Source organism: Gigantopelta aegis, chromosome 5, assembly GCF_016097555.1.
Source record: "Gigantopelta aegis isolate Gae_Host chromosome 5, Gae_host_genome, whole genome shotgun sequence".
NCBI classification, from domain to species: Eukaryota; Metazoa; Mollusca; class Gastropoda; order Neomphalida; family Peltospiridae; genus Gigantopelta; species Gigantopelta aegis.
Window position 1 is genome coordinate 29,341,087 of NC_054703.1, and position 22,955 is coordinate 29,364,041.

The 22,955-nt window shown below is 39.7% G+C and overlaps 1 protein-coding gene across 1 annotated transcript in view; it reads left to right on the forward strand.

Moving 5' to 3' along the window:
* Nucleotides 1–1,271: 1,271 nt before the first annotated feature.
* Nucleotides 1,272–22,955, forward strand: part of LOC121373290 (sarcoplasmic calcium-binding proteins I, III, and IV-like) — a 66,673-nt gene continuing 44,989 nt past the window's right edge. The window contains exon 1 of the mRNA XM_041499823.1: nucleotides 1,272–1,549. Coding sequence (XP_041355757.1) covers nucleotides 1,483–1,549 — 67 coding nt within the window. The 5' untranslated portion in view covers nucleotides 1,272–1,482. The remainder of the gene's footprint in view (nucleotides 1,550–22,955) is intronic.

A 22,955-nucleotide genomic window follows, 5' to 3' on the forward strand; every position in this document is an offset into this window, starting at 1 on the left:
TTATTTTGATTTAGATTAGAGAAATTGCTAATCATCTACACTTATATTGAATTAGAGTAGAGACATTCCTGGTCATTCACAGTTATATCGAGATAAAATAGATACATTCCTGTTCATCTACAGTTATATAAACTACAGTAGATAATTTCCTGTACGTTTACAATTATATCGAGTTAGAGTAGATAAATTCCCATTCATCTACACTTATATCGAGTTAGAATAGAGAAATTCCCATTCATCTAAACTTAAATAGAGTTAGAGTAGATAAATTCCTATCCATCTACACTTATATCGAGTTAGAGTAGAGAACTCTCTGTATGTCTACACTTATATCCAGTTAGAGTAGATACAATTCCTATTCATCTACACTTATATCGAGTTAGAGTACATAAATTCCTATCCATCTACACTTATATCGAGTTAGAGTAGAGAACTCTCTGTATGTCTACACTTATATCCAGTTAGAGGAGATACAGTTCCTATTCATCTACACTTATATCGGTTAGAGTAGAGAAATCTATGTACGTCTACACTTATATCCAGTTAGAGTAGATACAATTCCTATTCATCTACACTTATATTGAGTTAGAGTAGATAAATCTCTGTACGTCTACACTTATATCCAGTTAGAGTAGAGAAATTCCCATTCATCTAAACTTCTATCGAGTTAGAGTAGATAAATTCCCATTCATCTACACTTATATCGAGTTAGAACGGAGAAATTCCCATTCATCTAAACTTATATCGAGTTAGAGTAGATACATTCCTATCCATCTACACTTATATCGAATTAGAGTAGATAAATTCATAAACATGAACACTTATATCGAGTTAGAGTAAAGATATTCCTAAACTTCAACACATACATGTGTATATTGAGTTACGGACGTTATTTTGGGTCTACATTTGTACTGAGTTACAGTAGAGATATTCTAGAACATCTACACTTGACTCAAATATCTAATGTTGTGCAAACATTGTTGATAGAAGAAGAAAAAAAAGAAGAAGAAGAAAAAGCCAGGCAGTGGTATCGATCCCTCGACCTACCACCAGACAACACGCACCGCTCTCTGTATTGATTGAGTTACAGCAGAAATTCGTATAGATCTACACTTGACACAACTCCCATCAACTTCAACTGTCGTCTGCTCTTTACCGGCAGCCGACTGAACGCGCCGCGAATGACAGTTGATCACGTGATGAATTCTCACGAGAATGGTCACGTGATTGCTACTAAAAAGTATCGATCTGTAGGTTTTACAAACTCTGTTTTTCCGAGGCTCGGGTTATTATCATCTGTGGATTCACGGACAACTCTCGTGCCATTTCCCGCTCTTTCTTTCAACCCCCTTCTGCCAGAGCTAGCGTCGTCTGCTACCGGAGCTGTTAGTCGTGCAGGTCGCTCACCCGTTCACAGCTTACTCACTCACTCGCAGATATCAAGCAACGGTTTTATTTTGAAAAAAACAGACCACAAATAAGATGGCTGGAACTGCGCTGACAGATTTTCAAAAGAAGAAAATTTTGGATGTATTCAATACTCTATACGGTAAGTAAATTTGTTTTCTTTGTTGCTACTACTGCATACAGTTTCACTTATTTTTTGAGCGCACATTCACTTTAAGTTCATTTAAAGTTAAGACACACAACCCTGAGTACACACGTACGCTGCCTGGGCTGTCAGTCCTGGACAGTGGGCTGGTAGTTAGTTAGTAACTAGTGAGAGATATGTCGATATAGTGACATTGTACTTAATCAGGGGTAGGGCGTAGCCCAGTGGTAATTTATTCGCGGTCGCTCTAGTAGCGATGTCCTTCGGTAAACCATTGGGCTATTTTTGTTGCAACAAGTGCACACGACTGGTATATCAAAGGCCGTGGTATATGCTATTCTGTCTGTGGCATGGTGCATATAAAATACCACTTTGAAACTAATGGAAAAATGTAGCGGGTTTCCTCTCTAAGACTATACGTCAAAATTACCAAATGTTTGACACACAATAGCTGAAGATTAATTAATCATTGTGCTTTAGTGGTGTCGTTAAACAAAAACAAATTTTAACTTGCTCCTAGCCGTTAAAACGTACTCTTGGTGGGAGCCAGTACAGGGATTCGAACCCAGTACCCACCATCGTCCCGTCCTATGAATTACCCTCTTTCCCACCAATGTGTGAGTTGCTGATGCTATTAGGAAAGGAAATGTTTTATTTAACGACGCGCTCAACACATTTTATTTACGATTATATTGCGTCAGACATATGGTTAAGGACCACACAGGTATTGAGAGAGGAAACCCGCGGTCGGCACTTCATGGGCTACTCTTTTCGATTAGCAGCAAGGGATCTTTTATATGCGCCATCCCACATACAGGATAGTACATACCACGGCCTTTGTTACACCAGATGCGGAGCACTAACTGGAACAAGAAATAGCCCAATGGGCTGATGCTATTACTACGGAAACCGAGGTTGGCGGAGGAACGTATAGGGTGAGGTGGGGTGAAGTTGGGGTGTTAGTTGCAGATACCCACTTGTGATTCATAATGTTTTTAATTTTTGACATATATGTTTAGGAAAATAACTTAACAATAGCCAAACATTGTAATAGCTAATAACAATAGCTCATAATTATATATTATTTGATACGTAGGGGATAATTGCAAGATAGCAACCAGCTTGGTGTACTACAAACACTGGACGAGCGAACTCGTGTTGACTAATTCAGTGTTTCTCCCAGGAGTTTTGTTCAGAGGATTGGCAAAACAGTTTGACGTAAACTGAGCCCACAAAGGGGGAGAAAATGCAAGGGGGTTCGGGGGCATGCTCCCCCATAATAGTTTTTTTTTTTTTTAAATTTTTTGAAAATTCAGTTGCTTTTAGATGCATTCAGGAGTACACGTGGGTGTCATGTACACATATACAAGGATATATTTTAAGATATATTTTATTAATTATGTTTATTATTATTAAGTATTTGCATAATGTCAAAACAATAATTTGAAAAGGAAGTATAAAATTATTAAACTAAGCACAAAGAGATACTACAGATAATGGTCACTATAGATGACACGATATTTTAGTCAAGGAAATGTGTTTAGTTTATGATGTGGAATGTGTTGACTATAGATCACCTGATATCCTAGTCAATGAAATGTGTTTAGTTTATGATATGGAATGTGTTGTCTATAGATCACCTGATATCCTAGTCAATGAAATGTGTTTAGTTTATGATGTGGAATGTGTTGACTATAGATCACCTGATATCCTAGTCAATGAAATGTGTTTAGTTTATGATGTGGAATGTGTTGACTATAGATCACCTGATATCCTAGTCAATGAAATGTGTTTAGTTTATGATATGGAATGTGTTGACTATAGATCACCTGGTATCCTAGTCAAGGAAATGTGTTTAGTTTATGATGTGGAATGTGTTGTCTATAGATCACCTGGTATCCTAGTCAAGGAAATGTGTTTAGTTTATGATGTGGAATGTGTTGACTATAGATCACCTGGTATTCTAGTAAAGGAAATGTGTTTTGTTTATGATGTGGAATGTGTTGACTATAGATCACCTGATATTCTAGTCAAGGAAATTTGTTTAGTTTGTTATGTGGAATGTGTTGACTATAGATCACCTGATATTCTAGTCAAGGAAATGTGTTTAGTTTATGATGTGGAATGTGTTGACTATAGATCACCTGCTATTCTAGTCAAGGAAATGTGTTTTGTTTATGATGTGGAATGTGTTGTCTATAGATGACCTGATATTCTAGTCAAGGAAATGTGTTTAGTTTATGATATGGAATGTGTTGACTATAGATCACCTGATATTCTAGTCAAGGAAATGTGTTTTGTTTATGATGTGGGATGGGCTATTAGACTGGAACATGCTACAAGGACAATGACGTCAGGAATGTCCCGTTAAAATTATTCAAATCAAGTGATTTTGGTAGACTTTAATATTTCACTTTAATAAATAACCCAACTGTTGATTATAATAAGTTATAATACGTATACACTGTAGACAACGTTTGTATCACATGTCTCGTGTATATGTTTAATAACTGGTGTATTCATGTGGTAACTGGTGTATATATCTGATAACGGGTGTATCTGTTTGATACCCGATGTATCTATCTGATAACTGGTGTATTTGTTTAATAACTGGTGCATATATCTGATAACTGGTGTATCTATCTGATCTCATGTATCTGTGGATACAGATTAGAAACCAATATCCATTTTTTCTTACAATGTAAACAATATGAATAACAGAGACTGATTCTATATAATTCCTTACAGCTTTTTCAACCAATAGATTTACAGTTACTGTTATATGGTAGAAGCACATTAAGCGATGCCAATAATAAAGAAATATTTACTTATGTTCAAATATATATAAAAAAACCTCATCGTTTTGATTAATAAAGTATTATTTAAATTACCAAAAGGATTATTTGTAAATGTGATAGCGAATTTAACTGCACGTGATATACTATTTGTGTAATCTTTTGTATCATATTTGTTTTTCTTTCCTTTACATTATTTTGTATACAATACATTTCCTTACATTGGTTATCATTGAATGTATACATGTAATTTATATTTACAGCTATGTAATATAGGTCGCCATGTATATTGTATGAATATAGTTGTCAAACTTGTGCCCAATTCTTTTGTTCTTTGTACAATAAAATATGTTTGCAATCAGTCTGATAATTGGTGTATCTATCTGATAACTGGTGTATCTATCTGATAACTGGTATATCTATCTGATAACTGGTATATCTACCTGATAACTGATGTATCTATATGATAACTGGTATATCTATATGATAACTGGTATATGTATATGACAGCTGGTGTATCTATTTGATACCTGGTGTATCTATCTGATAACTGGTGTATCGATTTTATAACTGGTATATCTATGTGATAACTGGTGTATCTATGTGATAACTGGTGTATGAATGTGATAACTGGTGTATCTTTGTAATAACTGATTTATCTATGCGATAACGTCTGTATGTATGCGATAACTGGTTTATATGTGTGATAACTTGTGCATCTATATGATAACGTGCGTATCTATGTGATAACTAGTTTATTTATGTGATGACTGGTATATAACCGACTGAGTGTAACATATTTATGTAATAGCTCATGTATTTATTCAACACATCATTCCTTATTCACGAAAGGGGTTTCAACCTCAGACTCTCTGTACTTGTGTAGGCTGTGTGTGTCACTGCGGTACATAATACCAACACTATAACATTTTGTGTACACTATGTGTGTGTGTGTATGTGTGTGTGTGTGTGGTGTGTGTGTGTATGTGTGTATGTGCTTGTGTGTGTGTGTGTGTGGTGTTGTGTGAGTGTATGTGTATGTGTGTGTTTGTGTGTGTATGTGGTGTTGTGTGTGTGTGTGTATGTATATGTGTGTGTGAGTGTGTGTGTGGTTGTGTATGGTGTTGTGTGTGTTTGTGTGTGTGGTGTTGTGTGTGTGTGGTGTTGTGTGTGTGTGGTGTTGTGTGTGTGTGTGGTGTGTGTGGTATTGTGTGTGTGTGGTGTTGTGTGTGTGTGTGTGTGTGTTTGTGTGTGTGTGCGTGTCACTGCTGTACATAATACCAACACTATAACATTGTGTGTAGGCTGTGTGTGTCGCTGCGGTACTATAACATTTTGTGTACGCCGTATATACACATACACATATATATATATATATATATATATATGTGTGTGTGTGTGTGTGTGTGTGTGTGTGTGTGTGTGTGTGTGTGTGTGTGTGTGTGTGTGTGTGTGTGTGTGTGTGTGCGTGTGTATGCTGTTTCAACACTCGCTTCACATAAGAAAGGCAAACGTGAAGTCGTTTTAAATTACGACCAGTCAATGTCTGGCGTGTGTTTATTTGTAGCCCAGATGATGAGTGTTAATCGCGTGGTGATGTTTGATATCACCAGGATTAACTTCTTCTCTTCTATTCTCGGCAGAAAATGATCCACGGAAATGTCAGCAGGTAGTTTTTTGAAAATAACCCTACATTAATGTGTCAAAGTAAATAGACACCATTTAAGTAAAAGTGCACACCATTTAATGAATAATTTTTATTTTATACAAAACCACGTATTATATTAAAGTGTCACAAAAAATAAAAGTAAAAGTGCACACCATTTAACGAATATCTTTTATCTTATACAAAACCACGTATTATATTAAAATGTCCCAGACAATACAATTAAAAGTGCACACCATTTAACGAATATTTTTTATTTTATGCACAACCACGTATTATACTTAAAGTGTCACAAAAAATACAATTAAAAATGCACACCATTTAACGAATATCTTTTATGATATACAAAACCACGTATTATATTAAAGTGTCACAGAAAATAAAAGTAAAAGTGCACACCATTTAACGAATATTTTTTATCTTATAAAAAACCACGTATTGTAATAAAATATCCCAGAAAATACAGTTAAAAATGCACACCATTTAACGAATATTTTTTATGTTATACAAAACCACGTATTATATTAAAGTGTCACAGAAAATACAATTATAAGTGTACACCATTTAACGAATATTTGTATCTTACACACAACCAAGTAGTATATGAAAGAATCACAGAAAATACACTCTATATAAGAAATATTTTAAAAGTACACTCTATATAAGGACTATTTTCAAAGTACACTCTGTATAAGGGATATTTTTTTTATCTTACCCAAAACCAAGTAGTATATGAAAGAATCATAGAAAATAGAAGTGAAAGTACGCTGTATATAAGGTATATTTTTATCTTACACAAACCCAAGTAGTATATGAAAGAATCACTCTCTCTCTCTCTCTCTCTCTCTCTCTCTCTCTCTCTCTCTCTCTCTCTCTCTCTCTCTCTCTCTCTCTCTCTCTCTCTCTCTCTCTCTCTCTCTCTCTCTCTCTCTCTCTCTCTCTCTCTCTCTCTCTCTCTCTCTCTCTCTAGTTGTGCATTAACCCCAATACCTGTATTACTGTTATGCACTGCTATCTCCAATCCCTAACGCTCTTATCTAACTATGTCACAGTATGGGTAACAGTGGATGTCTAAGACAGTGACAACAGGCCCTGGGTAAAAGTGGATATCTAAGCCATCGATAACAGGCCCTGGGTAATAGTGGATGTCGAGGACAGTGATAACAGGCCCTGGGTAATAGTGGATGTCTAAGGCAGTTATAACAGCTCCTGGGTAATAGTGGATGTATAAGACAGTGATAACAGCTCCTGGGTAATAGTGGATGTCGAGGAGAGTGATAATAGGCCCTGGGTAATAGTGGATGTCTAAGACAGTGATAACAGCTCCTGGGTAATGGTGGATGTCGAGGACAGTGATAACAGCTCCTGGGTAATAGTGGATATCTAAGACAGTGATAACAGCTCCTGGGTAATAGTGGATGTCGAGGACAGTGATAACAGGCCCTGGGTAATGGTGGATGTCGAGGACAGTGATAACAGGCCCTGAGAAATAGTGGATGTCTAAGACAGTGATAACAGCTCCTGGGTAATAGAGGATATCGAGGACAGTGATAACAGGCCCTGGGAAATAGTGGATGTCTAAGACAGTGATAACAACTCCTGGGTAATAGTGGATGTCGAGGACAGTGATACCAGGCCCTGGGAAATAGTGGATGTCTAAGACAGTGATAACGGCTCCTGGGTATAATAGTGGATGTCGAGGACAGTCATAATAGGCCCTGGGTAATAGTGGATGTCTAAGGCAGTTATAACAGGCCCTGGGAAATAGTGGATGTCTAAGACAGTGATAACAGCTCCTGGGTAATAGTGGATGTCTAAAGCAGTTATAACAGGCCCTGGGAAATAGTGGATGTCTAAGACAGTGATAACAGCTCCTGGGTAATAGTGGATGTCGAGGACAGTGATAACAGGCCCTGGGAAATAGTGGATGTCTAAGACAGTGATAACAGCTCCTGGGTAATAGTGGATGTCGAGGACAGTCATAATAGGCCCTGGGTAATAGTGGATGTCTAAGGCAGTTATAACAGGCCCTGGGAAATAGTGGATGTCTAAGACAGTGATAACAGCTCCTGGGTAATAGTGGATGTCGAGGACATTGATAACAGGCCCTGGGTAATAGTGGATGTCTAAGACAGTGATAACAGCTCCTGGGTAATAGTGGATGTCGAGGACAGTGATAACAGGCCCTGGGTAATAGTGGATGTCTAAGGCAGTTATAACAGGCCCTGGGAAATAGTGGATGTCTAAGACAGTGATAACAGCTCCTGGGTAATAGTGGATGTCGAGGACAGTGATAATAGGCCCTGGGTAATAGTGGATGTCTAGGACAGTAATAACAGGCCCTGGGTAATAGTGGATGTCGAGGACAGTGATAACAGGCCCTGAGTAATGGTGGATGTCGAGGACAGTGATAACAGCTCCTGGGTAATAGTGGATATCTAAGACAGTGATAACAGCTGCTGGGTAATAGTGGATATCTAAGACAGTGATAACAGCTCCTGGGTAATAGTGGATATCTAAGACAGTAATAACAGCTCCTGGGTAATAGTGGATATCTAAGACAGTGATAACAGCTGCTGGGTAATAGTGGATGTCTAAGACAGTGATAACAGCTCCTGGGTAATAGTGGATATCTAAGACAGTGATAACAGCTCCTGGGTAATAGTGGATGTCTAAGACAGTGATAACAGCTCCTGGGTAATAGTGGATGTCGAGGACAGTGATAACAGCTCCTGGGTAATAGCGAATGTCGAGGACAGTGATAACAGCTCCTGGGTAATAGTGGATGTCTAAGACAGTGATAACAGCTGCTGGGTAATAGTGGATGTCTAAGACAGTGATAACATCTAAGACAGTGATAACAGCTCCTGGGTAATAGTGAATGTCGAGGACAGTGATAACAGCTCCTGGGAAATAGTGGATATCTAAGACAGTGATAACAGCTCCTGGGTAATAGTGAATGTCGAGGACAGTGATAACAGCTCCTGGGTAACAGTGGATGTCTAAGACAGTGATAACAGCTCCTGGGTAATAGTGGATGTCGAGGACAGTGATAACAGCTCCTGGGTAATAGTGGATGTCTAAGACAGTGATAACAGCTCCTGGGTAATAGTGGATATCTAAGACAGTGATAACAGCTCTTGGGTAATAGTGAATGTCGAGGACAGTGATAACAGCTCCTGGGTAATAGTGGATGTCTAAGACAGTGATAACAGCTCCTGGGTAATAGTGAATGTGTAAGACAGTGATAACAGCTTCTGGGTAATAGTGGATGTCTAAGACAGTGGTAACAGGCCCTGGGTAATAGTGGATATCGAGGACAGTTATAACAGTCATAAAGGTCGTTTTCACTTAAGATGGCGGACATATTTATAATGATATCGTCTGCTACTTCGTGAGCGCGTGATTACAAGACCCAGTGGCATTTCATGTGCAGGTGATTTTAGACTGGTAACAACACTTAACTGTCGACGAGCCAATTTAACGTCCAAGGCGCTGATTCGACTGCCTGGTCAACAGAGGACATAATGTTTGCCTGGCCAGGTGTTCAGTACTCTTTGTTTAGTTTATTTGTTTTATGTATTCGACTTTGTGATGTTCAGTTCCTGACAAAAGTCAGTGACGTGTCTTATTAGACAGTGTAAAGTATTTTTAGCCATCACATTCCTGTATATTCATTAGCATATTGCTTGAAATGGTTTGCTTATAGTGCCAATTACTCAACGTGCTTCTCGTCGCAACAGTGTTTCTAATTATTCCAAATTAATGTTCTGCAAAATTAAAAACGTACCTCAGAATAAAGTGTCGGCGACTGTAATGAAGAAATAGCTTTTTGGTGTCTAACAATTTATTATACAGTTACTTCATGTCTAAAATTTTAAACTTTAGCTGTTTGGTAAGTTTGGAGTACAACTTTAAACTAGACTAGCTCTTTGGAGTCTAACATTTAAATAAAAGTTCTTTGGAGTCTAACATTTAAATAAAAGCTCCTTGGAGTCTAACATTTAAATAAAAGCTCTTTGGTGTCTAACATTTAAATAAAAGCTCTTTGGAGTCTAACATTTAAATAAAAGCTTTTTGAAGTGTAACATTTAAAAAACCTCTTTGGAGTCTAACATTTAAACAAAAGTTCTTTGGAGTCTAACATTTAAACAAAAGCTCTTTGGAGTCTAACATTTAAACAAAAGCTCTTTAAAGTCTAACATTTAAACTATTGCTATTTGGAGTGTAATACTTTGGTACAGGATGCACACACTATGAACAATTGTCACAGATATTCAGATTATTGATTATAACGTGTAGTGAAACTCATCCAGAGATAACGACGAGAGATTGCACCCGACATGTAATATGTATTGCTGCATAAATCTTGAAATCTTCAACCGAAGTTATGCACGAAACACAGACAACTTAGAAATACAATCACGTGACCAGAATACCATGGGGACTGGTAGACCATTGTGGCATGGACCCATCTCTATAATATCTGTAGCAACTGACCGAAATCTACATATGCATCTGAGACAGACCACAAATGGCCAATTCGGAACACTTCGACCAGCGTGACTCACAGGGTACAGAACTCGGAACACTTCGACCAGCTTTAACCACAGGGTACAGAACTCGGAACACTTCGACCAGCTTGACTCACAGGGTACAGAACTTGGAACAATTTGGCCATATTTAATCACAGGACACAGAACTTGGAACACTTCGACTGTCATAACTCACAGGAGACACGACTCGGCCATATATAGTCTAAAATAAGTGGGTATGACAGTAGAGATTGAGAGAGAGAGAGAGAGAGAGAGAGAGAGAGAGAGAGAGAGAGAGAGAGAGAGAGAGAGAGAGAGAGAGAGAGAGAGAGAGAGAGAGAGCGAGAGCGAGAGAGCGAGGGAGAGAGTCATGCCCGTGTATAGTCTAAAATAAGTGGGGTGACAGTAGAGAGAGAATCATAACCGTGTATAGTCTAAAATAAGTGAGTGTGACAGTAGAGAGAGAATCATAACCGTGTATAGTCTAAAATAAGTGAGTGTGACAGGCGGATAGACACGGGGTACATTTACGGGGATTCTCCTTCAGGTAGACGAAGGGAGGGTGGTGGTGGTGGTGGTGTGCGTTTGTTAACTAAAAGTTTTCTTTTTATATTTTTTTCTGCCCTTCTTGCCCCATCCCTCTCCGGAATTGTAACAGTTTTGAAACACATCATCAAATATATGAAACGAATGTGCCGCGTTCCGCCCGAATGCACCCCCATACCACGCTCAATGATTACGTCTTTGTGTTAACAGTCTGCGTGTTTTCATTAACAAAGCACAAACTGATTCAAATCCATATAATACGGCGTGGTACTCTTTACTTGTAGCATTTATAGAGATAAAGGTAAATGTGAGCCTGGCGAGTTTTTGCCAATGCTCTTCGTTCGATTGATGACTGTGGCGACTGAAAACAAAGCTTGCTAAGTAGTGAGCGCTGTCAACCTGTCGTTTTCATTTAACCATTTCCTCATGAGGTATTAAGCGCAACATTTAATGTCCGCGCGCTTCAGTCAACACACATCTGTTGGGTAAACACCAGTCCGAATACACAGCCGTTCGAGAGCTAGACGGACATTTGAACGGTTATGATCGATCTCTCGGTCAGAGATAACTGTATAGCTAGCCCGAGTACTCTGCCGTTCGAGAGCTAGACGGACATTTGTACGGTTATTATCGCTCTCTGCCTTCGGAGGTAACTGTATAGCTAACCAGAGTACTCTGCCATTCGAGAGCTAGACGGACATTTGTACGGTTATTATCGCTCCCTGCCTTCTGAGGTAACTGTATAGCTAACCAGAGTACTCTGCCATTCGAGAGCTAGACGGACAATTGTACGGTTATGATCGCTTTCTCTGTCAGAGGTAATTGTAGAACTAGCCCGAGTACTCTGTCGTTCGAGAGCTAGACGGACAATTGTACGGTTATGATCGCTCTCTGCCTTCGGAGATAACTGTATAGCTAACCAGAGTACTCTGCAATTCGAGAGCTAGACGGACATTTGTACGGTTATTATCGCTCTCTGCCTTCGGAGATAACTGTAGAGCTAACCAGAGTACTCTGCAATTCGAGAGCTAGACGGACAATTGTACGGTTATGATCGCTCTCTGCCTTCGGAGATAACTGTAGAGTACTCTGCCATTCGAGAGCTAGACGGACAATTGTACGGTTATGATCGCTTTCTGCCTTCTGAGGTAACTGTAGAGCTAACCAGAGTACTCTGCCATTCGAGAGCTAGACGGACAATTGTACGGTTATGATCGCTCTCTGCCTTCGGAGATAACTGTAGAGCTAACCAGAGTACTCTGCAATTCGAGAGCTAGACGGACAATTGTACGGTTATGATCGCTTTCTCTGTCAGAGGTAATTGTAGAACTAGCCCGAGTACTCTGTCGTTCGAGAGCTAGACGGACAATTGTACGGTTATGATCGCTCTCTGCCATCAGAGATAACTGTAGAGCTAACCAGAGTACTCTGCCATTCGAGAGCTAGAACGGACATTTGGACGGTTATGATCGCTTTCTCTGTCAGAGGTAATTGTAGAACTAGCCCGAGTACTCTGCCATTCGAAAGCTAGCTTTAAAATATTTGATACTATGATAACACCAGTTCTAACTTATGGGTCATAAATCTGGGGTATTACTAGAAGCAAGGTAATAGAAGACATTCAGATTAAATTTTGTAAACACCTTTTAAAGGTGGGGAAGTCAGTAAAAAATGATATGGTATTAGGTGAGTGTGGAAGGGCTCCTCTCCAACTTATTTACATGACTCGTGCTATCAAATTCTGGTGTAAATTAATACAGCTTCCTCTTTTCAGACTGCCCAGACAGAGTTATGTCATGCTTAAATCTCTGGATGATGCAGGTCATACTACTTGGGCGACAGACATTAAAAACATTCTTTTCAAACTTGGTTTTGGATTTGTATGGATAAGCCAGGATGTGGGAGACATCAGTAGGTTTATTAATGTATTTAAGCAAAGACTATATGATATTCTACAACAAGAATGGGCATCCTCTATGAGCGGTTCGGATTCTTGCTATTATTATAACCAGTATAAATCTATTAAATGCTGAATATTATTTACACATGAATATCCCTTTGAGATTCCAAATTGCATTATAAAAATTTAGATGTAATAGTTTTGGTTTATATGTAGATACAGGTAGATTTAATAATATTGTATATGAGAGAAGATTATGCACTTTTTGTCAAGATAATAACCAGGTTTTTTTTTATTGACAATCAGCTCCATGTATTATTTGTATGCAAAAAATATAGTTATTTGAGAAATATGTGCATTTCACCCTTTGTGAAGTAAATGCTGGTCTACCATTAACAATTAACTTCATTAATCTGATGTCATCTCAAAACTATTTTTTTTTACTACATTTATCAAAATTCTTATACTATGTATTTAGATTGAGAATGAATGGTGAACTTTTTTACACTGAATATTTATAAATGCACTGCCTTACTATTACTATAATATAAAACTAAATGGCAGACCGTTATGTGACTAAATCATGTAACGCATGCTCTTAAATTGTGTAAAGTGATTGTATTTTGGGCTAGAGGCCTTTTACTGAACAAACTGTTTCTCTGTATAACTAGCCCGAGTACTCTGCCATTCGAGAGCTAGACGGACATTTGGACGGTTATGATGGCTCTCTGCCTTCAAAGATAACTGTATAGATAGCCTGAGTACTCTGCCGTTCGAGAGCTAGGCGGACATTTGGACGGTTATGATGGCTCTCTCAACCATAGATAACTGTATAGCTAGCCCGAGTACTCTGCCGTTCGAGAGCTAGACGAACATTTGTACGGTTATGATCGCTCTCTGCCCTCAGAGATAACTGTATAGCTAGCCTGAATACTCTGCCGTTCGAGAGCTAGACGGACAATTGTACGGTTATGACGGCTCTCTGCCTTCAGAGATAACTGTATAGCTAGCCCGAGTACTCTGCCGTTCGAGAGCTAGACGGACATTTGGACGGTTATGATGGCTCTCTGCCGCCAGAGATAACTGTATAGCTAGCCCGAGTACTCTGCCGTTCGAGAGCTAGACGGACATTTGGACGGTCATGATGGCTCTCTGCCTTCAGAGATAACTGTATAACTAGCCCGAGTACTCTGCCGTTCGAGAGCAAGACGGATATTTAGACGGTTATGTTCGCTCTCTCAGTCAGAGATAACTGTATAGCTAGCTCGAGTACTCTGCCGTTCGAGAGCTAGACGGACATTTGGACGGTTATGATGGCTCTCTGCCGCCAGAGATAACTGTATAGCTAGCCCGAGTACTCTGCCGTTCGAGAGCTAGACGGACATTTGGACGGTCATGATGGCTCTCTGCCTTCAGAGATAACTGTATAACTAGCCCGAGTACTCTGCCGTTCGAGAGCAAGACGGATATTTAGACGGTTATGTTCGCTCTCTCAGTCAGAGATAACTGTATAGCTAGCTCGAGTACTCTGCCGTTCGAGAGCTAGACGGACATTTGTACGGTTATGTTCGCTCTCTCAACCATAGATAACTGTATAGCTAGCCCGAGTACTCTACCGTTCGAGAGCTAGACGGACATGTGGACGGTTATGATGGCTCTCTGCCTTCAGAGATAACTGTATAGCTACCCCGAGTACTCTGCCGTTCGAGAGCTAGACGGACATGTGGACGGTTATGATGGCTCTCTGCCTTCAGAGATAACTGTATAGCTAGCCCGAGTACTCTGCCGTTCGAGAGCTAGACGGACATGTGGACAGTTATGATGGCTCTCTGCCGTCAGAGATAACTGTATAGCTAGCCCGAGTACTCTACCGTTCGAGAGCTAGACGGACATGTGGACAGTTATGATGGCTCTCTGCCTTCAGAGATAACTGTATAGCTACCCCGAGTACTCTGCCGTTCGAGAGCTAGACGGACATGTGGACAGTTATGATGGCTCTCTGCCTTCAGAGATAACTGTATAGCTAGCCCGAGTACTCTGCCGTTCGAGAGCTAGACGGACATTTGGACGGTTATGATGGCTCTCTGCCGTCAGAGATAACTGTATAGCTAGCCCGAGTACTCTGCCGTTCGAGAGCTAGACGGACATTTGGACGGTTATGATCTCTCTCTCAGCCAGAGATAACTGTATAGCTAGCCCGAGTACTCTGCCGTTCGAGAGCTATACGAACATTTGGACGGTCATGATGGCTCTCTCAGTCAGAGATAACTGTATAGCTAGCCCGAGTACTCTGCCGTTCGAGAGCTATACGAACATTTGGACGGTCATGATGGCTCTCTCAGTCAGAGATAACTGTATAGCTAGCCCGAGTACTCTGCCGTTCGAGAGCTAGACGGACATGTGGACGGTCATGATGGCTCTCTCAGTCACAGATAGCTGTATAGCTAGCCCGAGTACTCTGCCGTTCGAGAGCTAGACGGACATGTGGACGGTCATGATGGCTCTCTCAGTCGCAGATAGCTGTATAGCTAGCCCGAGTACTCTGCCGTTCGAGAGCTAGACGGACATTTGGACGGTCATGATGGCTCTCTCAGTCAGAGATAACTGTATAGCTAGCCCGAGTACTCTGCCGTTCGAGAGCTAGACGGACATGTGGACGGTCATGATGGCTCTCTCAGTCACAGATAGCTGTATAGCTAGCCCGAGTACTCTGCCGTTCGAGAGCTATACGAACATTTGGACTGTCATGATGGCTCTCTCAGTCGCAGATAGCTGTATAGCTAGCCCGAGTACTCTGCCGTTCGAGAGCTATACGAACATTTGGACGGTCATGATGGCTCTCTCAGTCGCAGATAGCTGTATAGCTAGCCCGAGTACTCTGCCGTTCGAGAGCTAGACGGACATTTGGACGGTCATGATGGCTCTCTCAGTCGCAGATAGCTGTATAGCTAGCCCGAGTACTCTGCCGTTCGAGAGCTAGACGGACATTTGGACGGTCATGATGGCTCTCTCAGCCAGAGATAACTGTATAGCTAGCCCGAGTACTCTGCCGTTCGAGAGCTATACGAACATTTGGACGGTCATGATGGCTCTCTCAGTCAGAGATAACTGTATAGCTAGCCCGAGTACTCTGCCGTTCGAGAGCTATACGAACATTTGGACGGTCATGATGGCTCTCTCAGTCAGAGATAACTGTATAGCTAGCCCGAGTACTCTGCCGTTCGAGAGCTATACGAACATTTGGACGGTTATGATGGCTCTCTGCCGTCAGAGATAACTGTATAGCTAGCCCGAGTACTCTGCCGTTCGAGAGCTAGACGGACATTTGGACGGTCATGATGGCTCTCTCAGTCAGAGATAACTGTATAGCTAGTCCGAGTACTCTGCCGTTCGAGAGCTAGACGGACATGTGGACGGTTATGATGGCTCTCTCAGTCGCAGATAGCTGTATAGCTAGCCCGAGTACTCTGCCGTTCGAGAGCTAGACGGACATGTGGACGGTTATGATGGCTCTCTCAGTCAGAGATAACTGTATAGCTAGCCCGATTACTGTGCCGTCCGAGAGCTAGACGGACATTTGAACCGTTATGATGGCTCTCTGCCGTCAGAGATAAATCTATAGTGAAAACACGGAATGCCTTTCTACGTAAGTATAACTTCCCGCTCTAATACAACATTAATCCGAGGTTCAACTAAAAATTCCTTTTAGATTGATAATTATCGAGTTCGCCAATAACAAATATCTCATATAGTAATCACTAATCAATGTAGCAATTATATACATGGAGTTTAGAGACTACACTGTGTATATATTACGCTGTCTGACGCCTGATGTGATTATATGCACGGGGCCTACACAGGGTGTACATTTACCCTAAGTATGGTGTGATTATATACACGGGGTCTACACTGTGTATATTTCCACTAAGTTTGGTGTGATTATGTACACGGGGTCTACACTGTGTTTATTTTTACACTAAGTCTGATGTGATTATATACACGGGGTCTACACACTGTGTATATTTATACTAAGTCTCATGTGATTATATACACGGGGTCTCTACACAGTGTGTATATTTACACTAAGTCTCATGTGATTATATACACGGGGTCTCTACACACTGTGTATATTTACACTAAGTCTGATGTGATTATATACACGGGGTCTCTACACAGTGTGTATATTTACACTAAATCTGATGTGATTATATACACGGGGTCTACGCAGTGTATATTTACACTAAGTCTGATGTGATTATATACTCGGGGTCTACACAGTATATATTTACAGTAAGTGATGTGATTATACACACGTGGTCTACACAATGTGTATATTACACTAAGTCTGGTGTGATTATATACATGGGGTCTACACACTGTGTATATTACACTAAGTTTGATGTGATTATATACACGGGTTCTACACACTGTGTATATTACACTAAGTCTGATGTGATTATATACATGGGGTCTACACAATGTGTATATTACACTAAGTTTGATGTGATTATACACACGGGGTCTACACACTGTGTATATTTACACTACGTCCGATGTGATTATATACATGGGGTCTACACACTGTGTATATGTTTACACTAAGTCTGATGTGATTATATACATGGGGTCTACACACTGTGTATATGTTTACACTAAGTCTGATGTGATTATATACATGGGGTCTACACACTGTGTGTATGTTTACACTAAGTCTGATGTGATTATATACACGGGGTCTACACACTGTGTATATTTATACTAAGTCTCATGTGATTATATACACGGGGTCTACACACTGTGTATATGTTTACACTAAGTCTGATGTGATTATATACACGGGGTCTACACACTTTGTATATTTACACTAATTCTGATGTGAATATATACACGGGGTCTACACACTGTGTATATTACACTAAGTCTGATGTGATTATATACATGGGGTCTACACACTGTGTATATGTTTACACTAAGTCTGATGTGATTATACACACGGGGTCTACACACTGTGTATATGTTTACACTAAGTCTCATGTGATTATACACACGGGGTCTACACACTGTGTGTATATTACACTAAGTCTGATGTGATTATATACACGGGGTCTACACACTTTGTATATGTTTACACTAAGTCTGATGTGATTATACACACGGGGTCTACACACTGTGTATATGTTTACATTAAGTCTGATGTGATTATATACACGGGGTCTACACACTGTGTATATGTTTACACTAAGACTGATGTGATTATATACACGGGGTCTACACACTGTGTATATGTTTACACTAAGTCTGATGTGATTATACACACGGGGTCTACACACTGTGTATATGTTTACACTAAGTCTGATGTGATTATACACACGGGGTCTACACACTGTGTATATGTTTACACTAAGTCTGATGTGATTATATACACGGGGTCTACACACTGTGTATATTACACTAAGTTTGATGTGATTATATACTCGGGTTCTACACACTGTGTATATTACACTAAGTCTGATGTGATTATATACATGGGGTCTACACACTGTGGATATTACACTAAGTTTGATGTGATTATACACACGGGGTCTACACACTGTGTATATTTACACTACGTCCGATGTGATTATACACACGGGGTCTACACACTGTGTATATTACACTAAGTTTGATGTGATTATATACACGCGTTCTACACACTGTGTATATTACACTAAGTTTGATGTGATTATATACACGGATTCTACACACTGTGTATATTACACTAAGTCTGATGTGATTATATACACGGGGTCTACACAATGTGTATATTATACTAAGTCTGATGTGATTATATACACGGGGTCTACACAATGTGTATATTATACTAAGTCTGATGTGATTATATACACGGGGTCTACACAATGTGTATATTATACTAAGTCTGATGTGATTATATACACGGGGTCTACACAATGTGTATATTACAATAAGTCTGATGTGATTATATACACGGGGTCTACACAATGTGTATATTACAATAAGTCTGATGTGATTATATACATGGGGTCTACACAATGTGTATATTATACTAAGTCTGATGTGATTATATACACGGGGTCTACACAATGTGTATATTTACACTAAGTCTGATGTGATTATATACATGGGGTCTACACACTGTGTATATTTATTGATTGAGTTAAAATGCCTAATGTTAAACTAATTTGTGCTAATCGTGATGACGTCATATTACCAATGGCGTTGAATTTAGTACTGTGATGTACAGAAAATTGAATTAAAATGTTATTTTAGAAGTTTCATAGGATAAATAGAATTCGCTACTCGTGTTTTTTAATATATAAAATATCAACGTCGTCTAGTTAATCGGTATTTGTCTCGGCAGAGCCTCAACAAATACCGATTAACATAGACTCGGTTGATATTTTCCATATTAAGAACTTCTGGTCTATTTGTAGTTATATACATTTTATTATTGTTAGAAATGTTGATAGTTAGACAATACAGTGTTAATGCAATTTGCATGACACAACGTTAAACAAATAATAATGGTAGGGATATATATTTTGAAATATTTTTTTAAATAGGCTGGTAACCTATTTTTTTAAATTTAATTTTTAGTAGTAGACATGTTAGTAGTCTTTATACAAGATTTGTAATAATTTTTGAGCCGTGGAAATTTGTTTTATTTACGTCAAAATGTACTAATAAAATATGAAATTGTAGTTTAAATATACTTAAATAACGCATTTTTGTAAAGAACACACAAACGTTAATGTACATTATGTTGTACCAAAATAATTTCTATAATGCACACACATACATTACATTTGACATGTACTCGAATTTAAAAACTCTTTATAGATTGAGGCACATTTCAATTTTAAGGTATTTGTTAATAAAAACGTCTGAGATATGTAAAAACAAAATCTAGCCCGGTTACACCCTATTTTTTTTCCATATGTTTGTTGGATAAATAGGTGAAAGATCAGCACATTTCAAGTGGTAGAAATATTTGTAGTGTATGCCTTTAAGACTGTGTGAAGGGCCGCGGGATCGACCACCGTGAATAGACCTGGGTTCTCCACCTCTGGTTATTTCTCGTTCCAGCCAGTGCACCACGACTGGTATATCAAAGGCCGTGGTATGTACTAACCTGTCTGTGGGATGGTGCATATAAAAGATCCCTTGCTGCTAATCGAAAAGAGTAGCCCATGAAGTGGCGAAAGCGGGTTTTTTCTCTCTCAATATCTGTGTGGTCCTTAACCATATGTCTGACGCCATATAACCGTAAATAAAATGTGTTGAGTGCGTCGTTAAATACAACATTTCTTTCTTTCCACCTTTGGTACATCAAGCGCGGTGCTGCTAATCTTGTATTTGTGGTAAAATGCGTCTGCAGAAACCTGGCTAATTTACTGCCAGGACTAGCTGATTCATAAGTTTGCTGATGTGTTGTTCAACAAATATCATTCCTCCCCCCCCCCCCCCCCCCCCCCCCCCCCTTGAACTGCGTTTCAGTATGCCGTAAAGTTGACTGTCGGATCCGTCCGGAGCAGAAATCAATATTGTGACATGTCATAATTTACTCTATTCTCCGGGGTGTAATTACTCCCTTGTTCTGATTTCGTTTAATTTCGTTTTGTATTTTTTAATGTATCTTTCGAAGATTTATCAAACGTAATTTGTCACCAACATCTGAGACGCTAAGGTTGATGCACATTCTGTATGTGTAATTTATTATCTCTCTCTCTCTCTCTCTCTCTCTCTCTCTCTCTCTCTCTCTCTCTCTCTCTCTCTCTCTCTCTCTCTCTCTCTCTCTCTCTCTCTCTCTCTCTCTCTCTCTCTCTCTCTCTTTCTCTCTCTCTCTCTCTGTGTGTGTGTGTCTATCTGTCTGTCTTTCTCTCTGTGTGAGTCTGGAATGTAAGGAATGTAAGGAATACAGTAGAGATAGAGTGGGGGTGCTTGCTACTGTATGTAAGGAATGTAAGGAATACAGTAGAGATAGAGTGGGGATGTTTGCTACTGTATGTAAGGAATGTAAGGAATACAGTAGAGATAGAGTGGGGATGTTTGCTACTGTATTTAAGGAATGTAAGGAATACAGTAGAGATAGAGTGGGGATGCTTGCTACTGTATGCAAGGAATGTAAGGAATACAGTAGAGATAGAGTGGGGATGCTTGCTACTGTATGTAAGGAATGTAAGGAATACAGTAGAGATAGAGTGGGCAATGATTGCTACTGTATGTAAGGAATGTAAGGAATACAGTAGAGTGGGGGATGCTTGCTAGTGTATGTAAGGAATAGGGTAGAGATAGAGTGGGGATGTTTGGTACTGTATGTAAGGAATGTAAGGAATAGGGTAGAGATAGAGTGGGGGTGCTTGCTAGTGTATGGAAGGAATGTAAGGAACACAGTAGAGATAGAGTCGGGATGTTTGCTACTGTATGTAAGGAATGTAAGGAATACAGTAGAAATAGAGTGGGGGTGCTTGCTACTGTATGTAAGGAATGTAAGGAATGCAGTAGAGATAGAGTGGGGATGCTTGCTACTGTATGCAAGGAATGTAAGGAATACAGTAGAGATAGAGTGGGGATGCTTGCTAGTATGTAAGCTACTGTATGTAAGGAATGTAAGGAAGGGTACAGTAGAGTGGGATATGTAAGTGGGAATATAGAGATAGAGTGGGCTATGATTGCTACTGTATGTAAGGAATGTAAGGAATACAGTAGAGATAGAGTGGGGATGCTTGCTAGTGTATGTAAGGAATAGGGTAGAGATAGAGTGGGGATGCTTGCTACTGCATGTAAGGAATGTAAGGACTAGGGTAGAGATAGAGTGGGGTGCTTGCTAGTGTATGTAAGGAATGTAAGGAACACAGTAGAGATAGAGTCGGGATGTTTGCTACTGTATGTAAGAAATGTAAGGAATACAGTAGAGATAGAGTGAGGGTGCTTGCTACTGTATGTAAGACTTGTAAGGAATACAGTAGAGATAGAGTTGGAGTGCTTGCTACTGTATGTAAGGAATGTAAGGAATACAGTAGAGATAGAGTGGGGATGCTTGCTACTGTATGTAAGGAATGTAAGGAATATAGTAGAGACAGAGTGGGGATGCTTGCTACTTTTTGACAAAGTAATACTATCTTATTAATCACACTGGGTTGCCCAGTGCGCGATGGGACACACTCGAGTGGGTGAGTAAATGAGTTTAGACGAGATATCACTGAGCGTTCAACCAATCAATGCCTGGGACACAACATCGATCGGCTCCTTGTCCCCGTGTTCACCAGCGATCCGCTGTTCGATCACGTAGTGCCTGTAGTAAGTGATGTTCTGTATAATCAAACTGGAAAGGTAAAGTGTTGGAAAATGCCCTTCTGAATAGTGATGAGGCTTTTTATTCTGCGTCTGTTGTTATTCCTGAACGCTGTATTACCGCGTCTGTTGTTTTAGTCTATTCATGAACACCGTATTACCGCGTCTGTTGTTCTAGTCTATTCATGAACGCTGTAATACCGCGTCTGTTGTCTATTCTATCCATGAACGCTGTATTACCGCGTCTGTTGTTTAAATCTAGTGACGAACGTGTATTACCGCGTCTGTTGTTTACATCTAGTGACAAACGGTGTATTACCGCGTGTGTTGTTTTAGGTCTAGTCATGAACGCTGTATTACCGCGTCTGTTGTTCTAGTCTATTCATGAACGATGTATGTTGTTTACATCTAGTGATGAATGCTGTATTACCGCGTCTGTTGTTTACATCTAGTGATGAAGGCTGTATTACCGCGTCTGTTGTTTACATCTAGTGATGAAGGCTGTATTAACGCGTCTGTTGTTTACATCTAGTGATGAAGGCTGTATTAACGCGTCTGTTGTTCTAGCCTATTCATGACTACTGTGTTATAGCGTTTGTTGTTCTAGTCTAGTGGTGAACGCTGTATTACCGCGTCTGTTGTCTAGTCT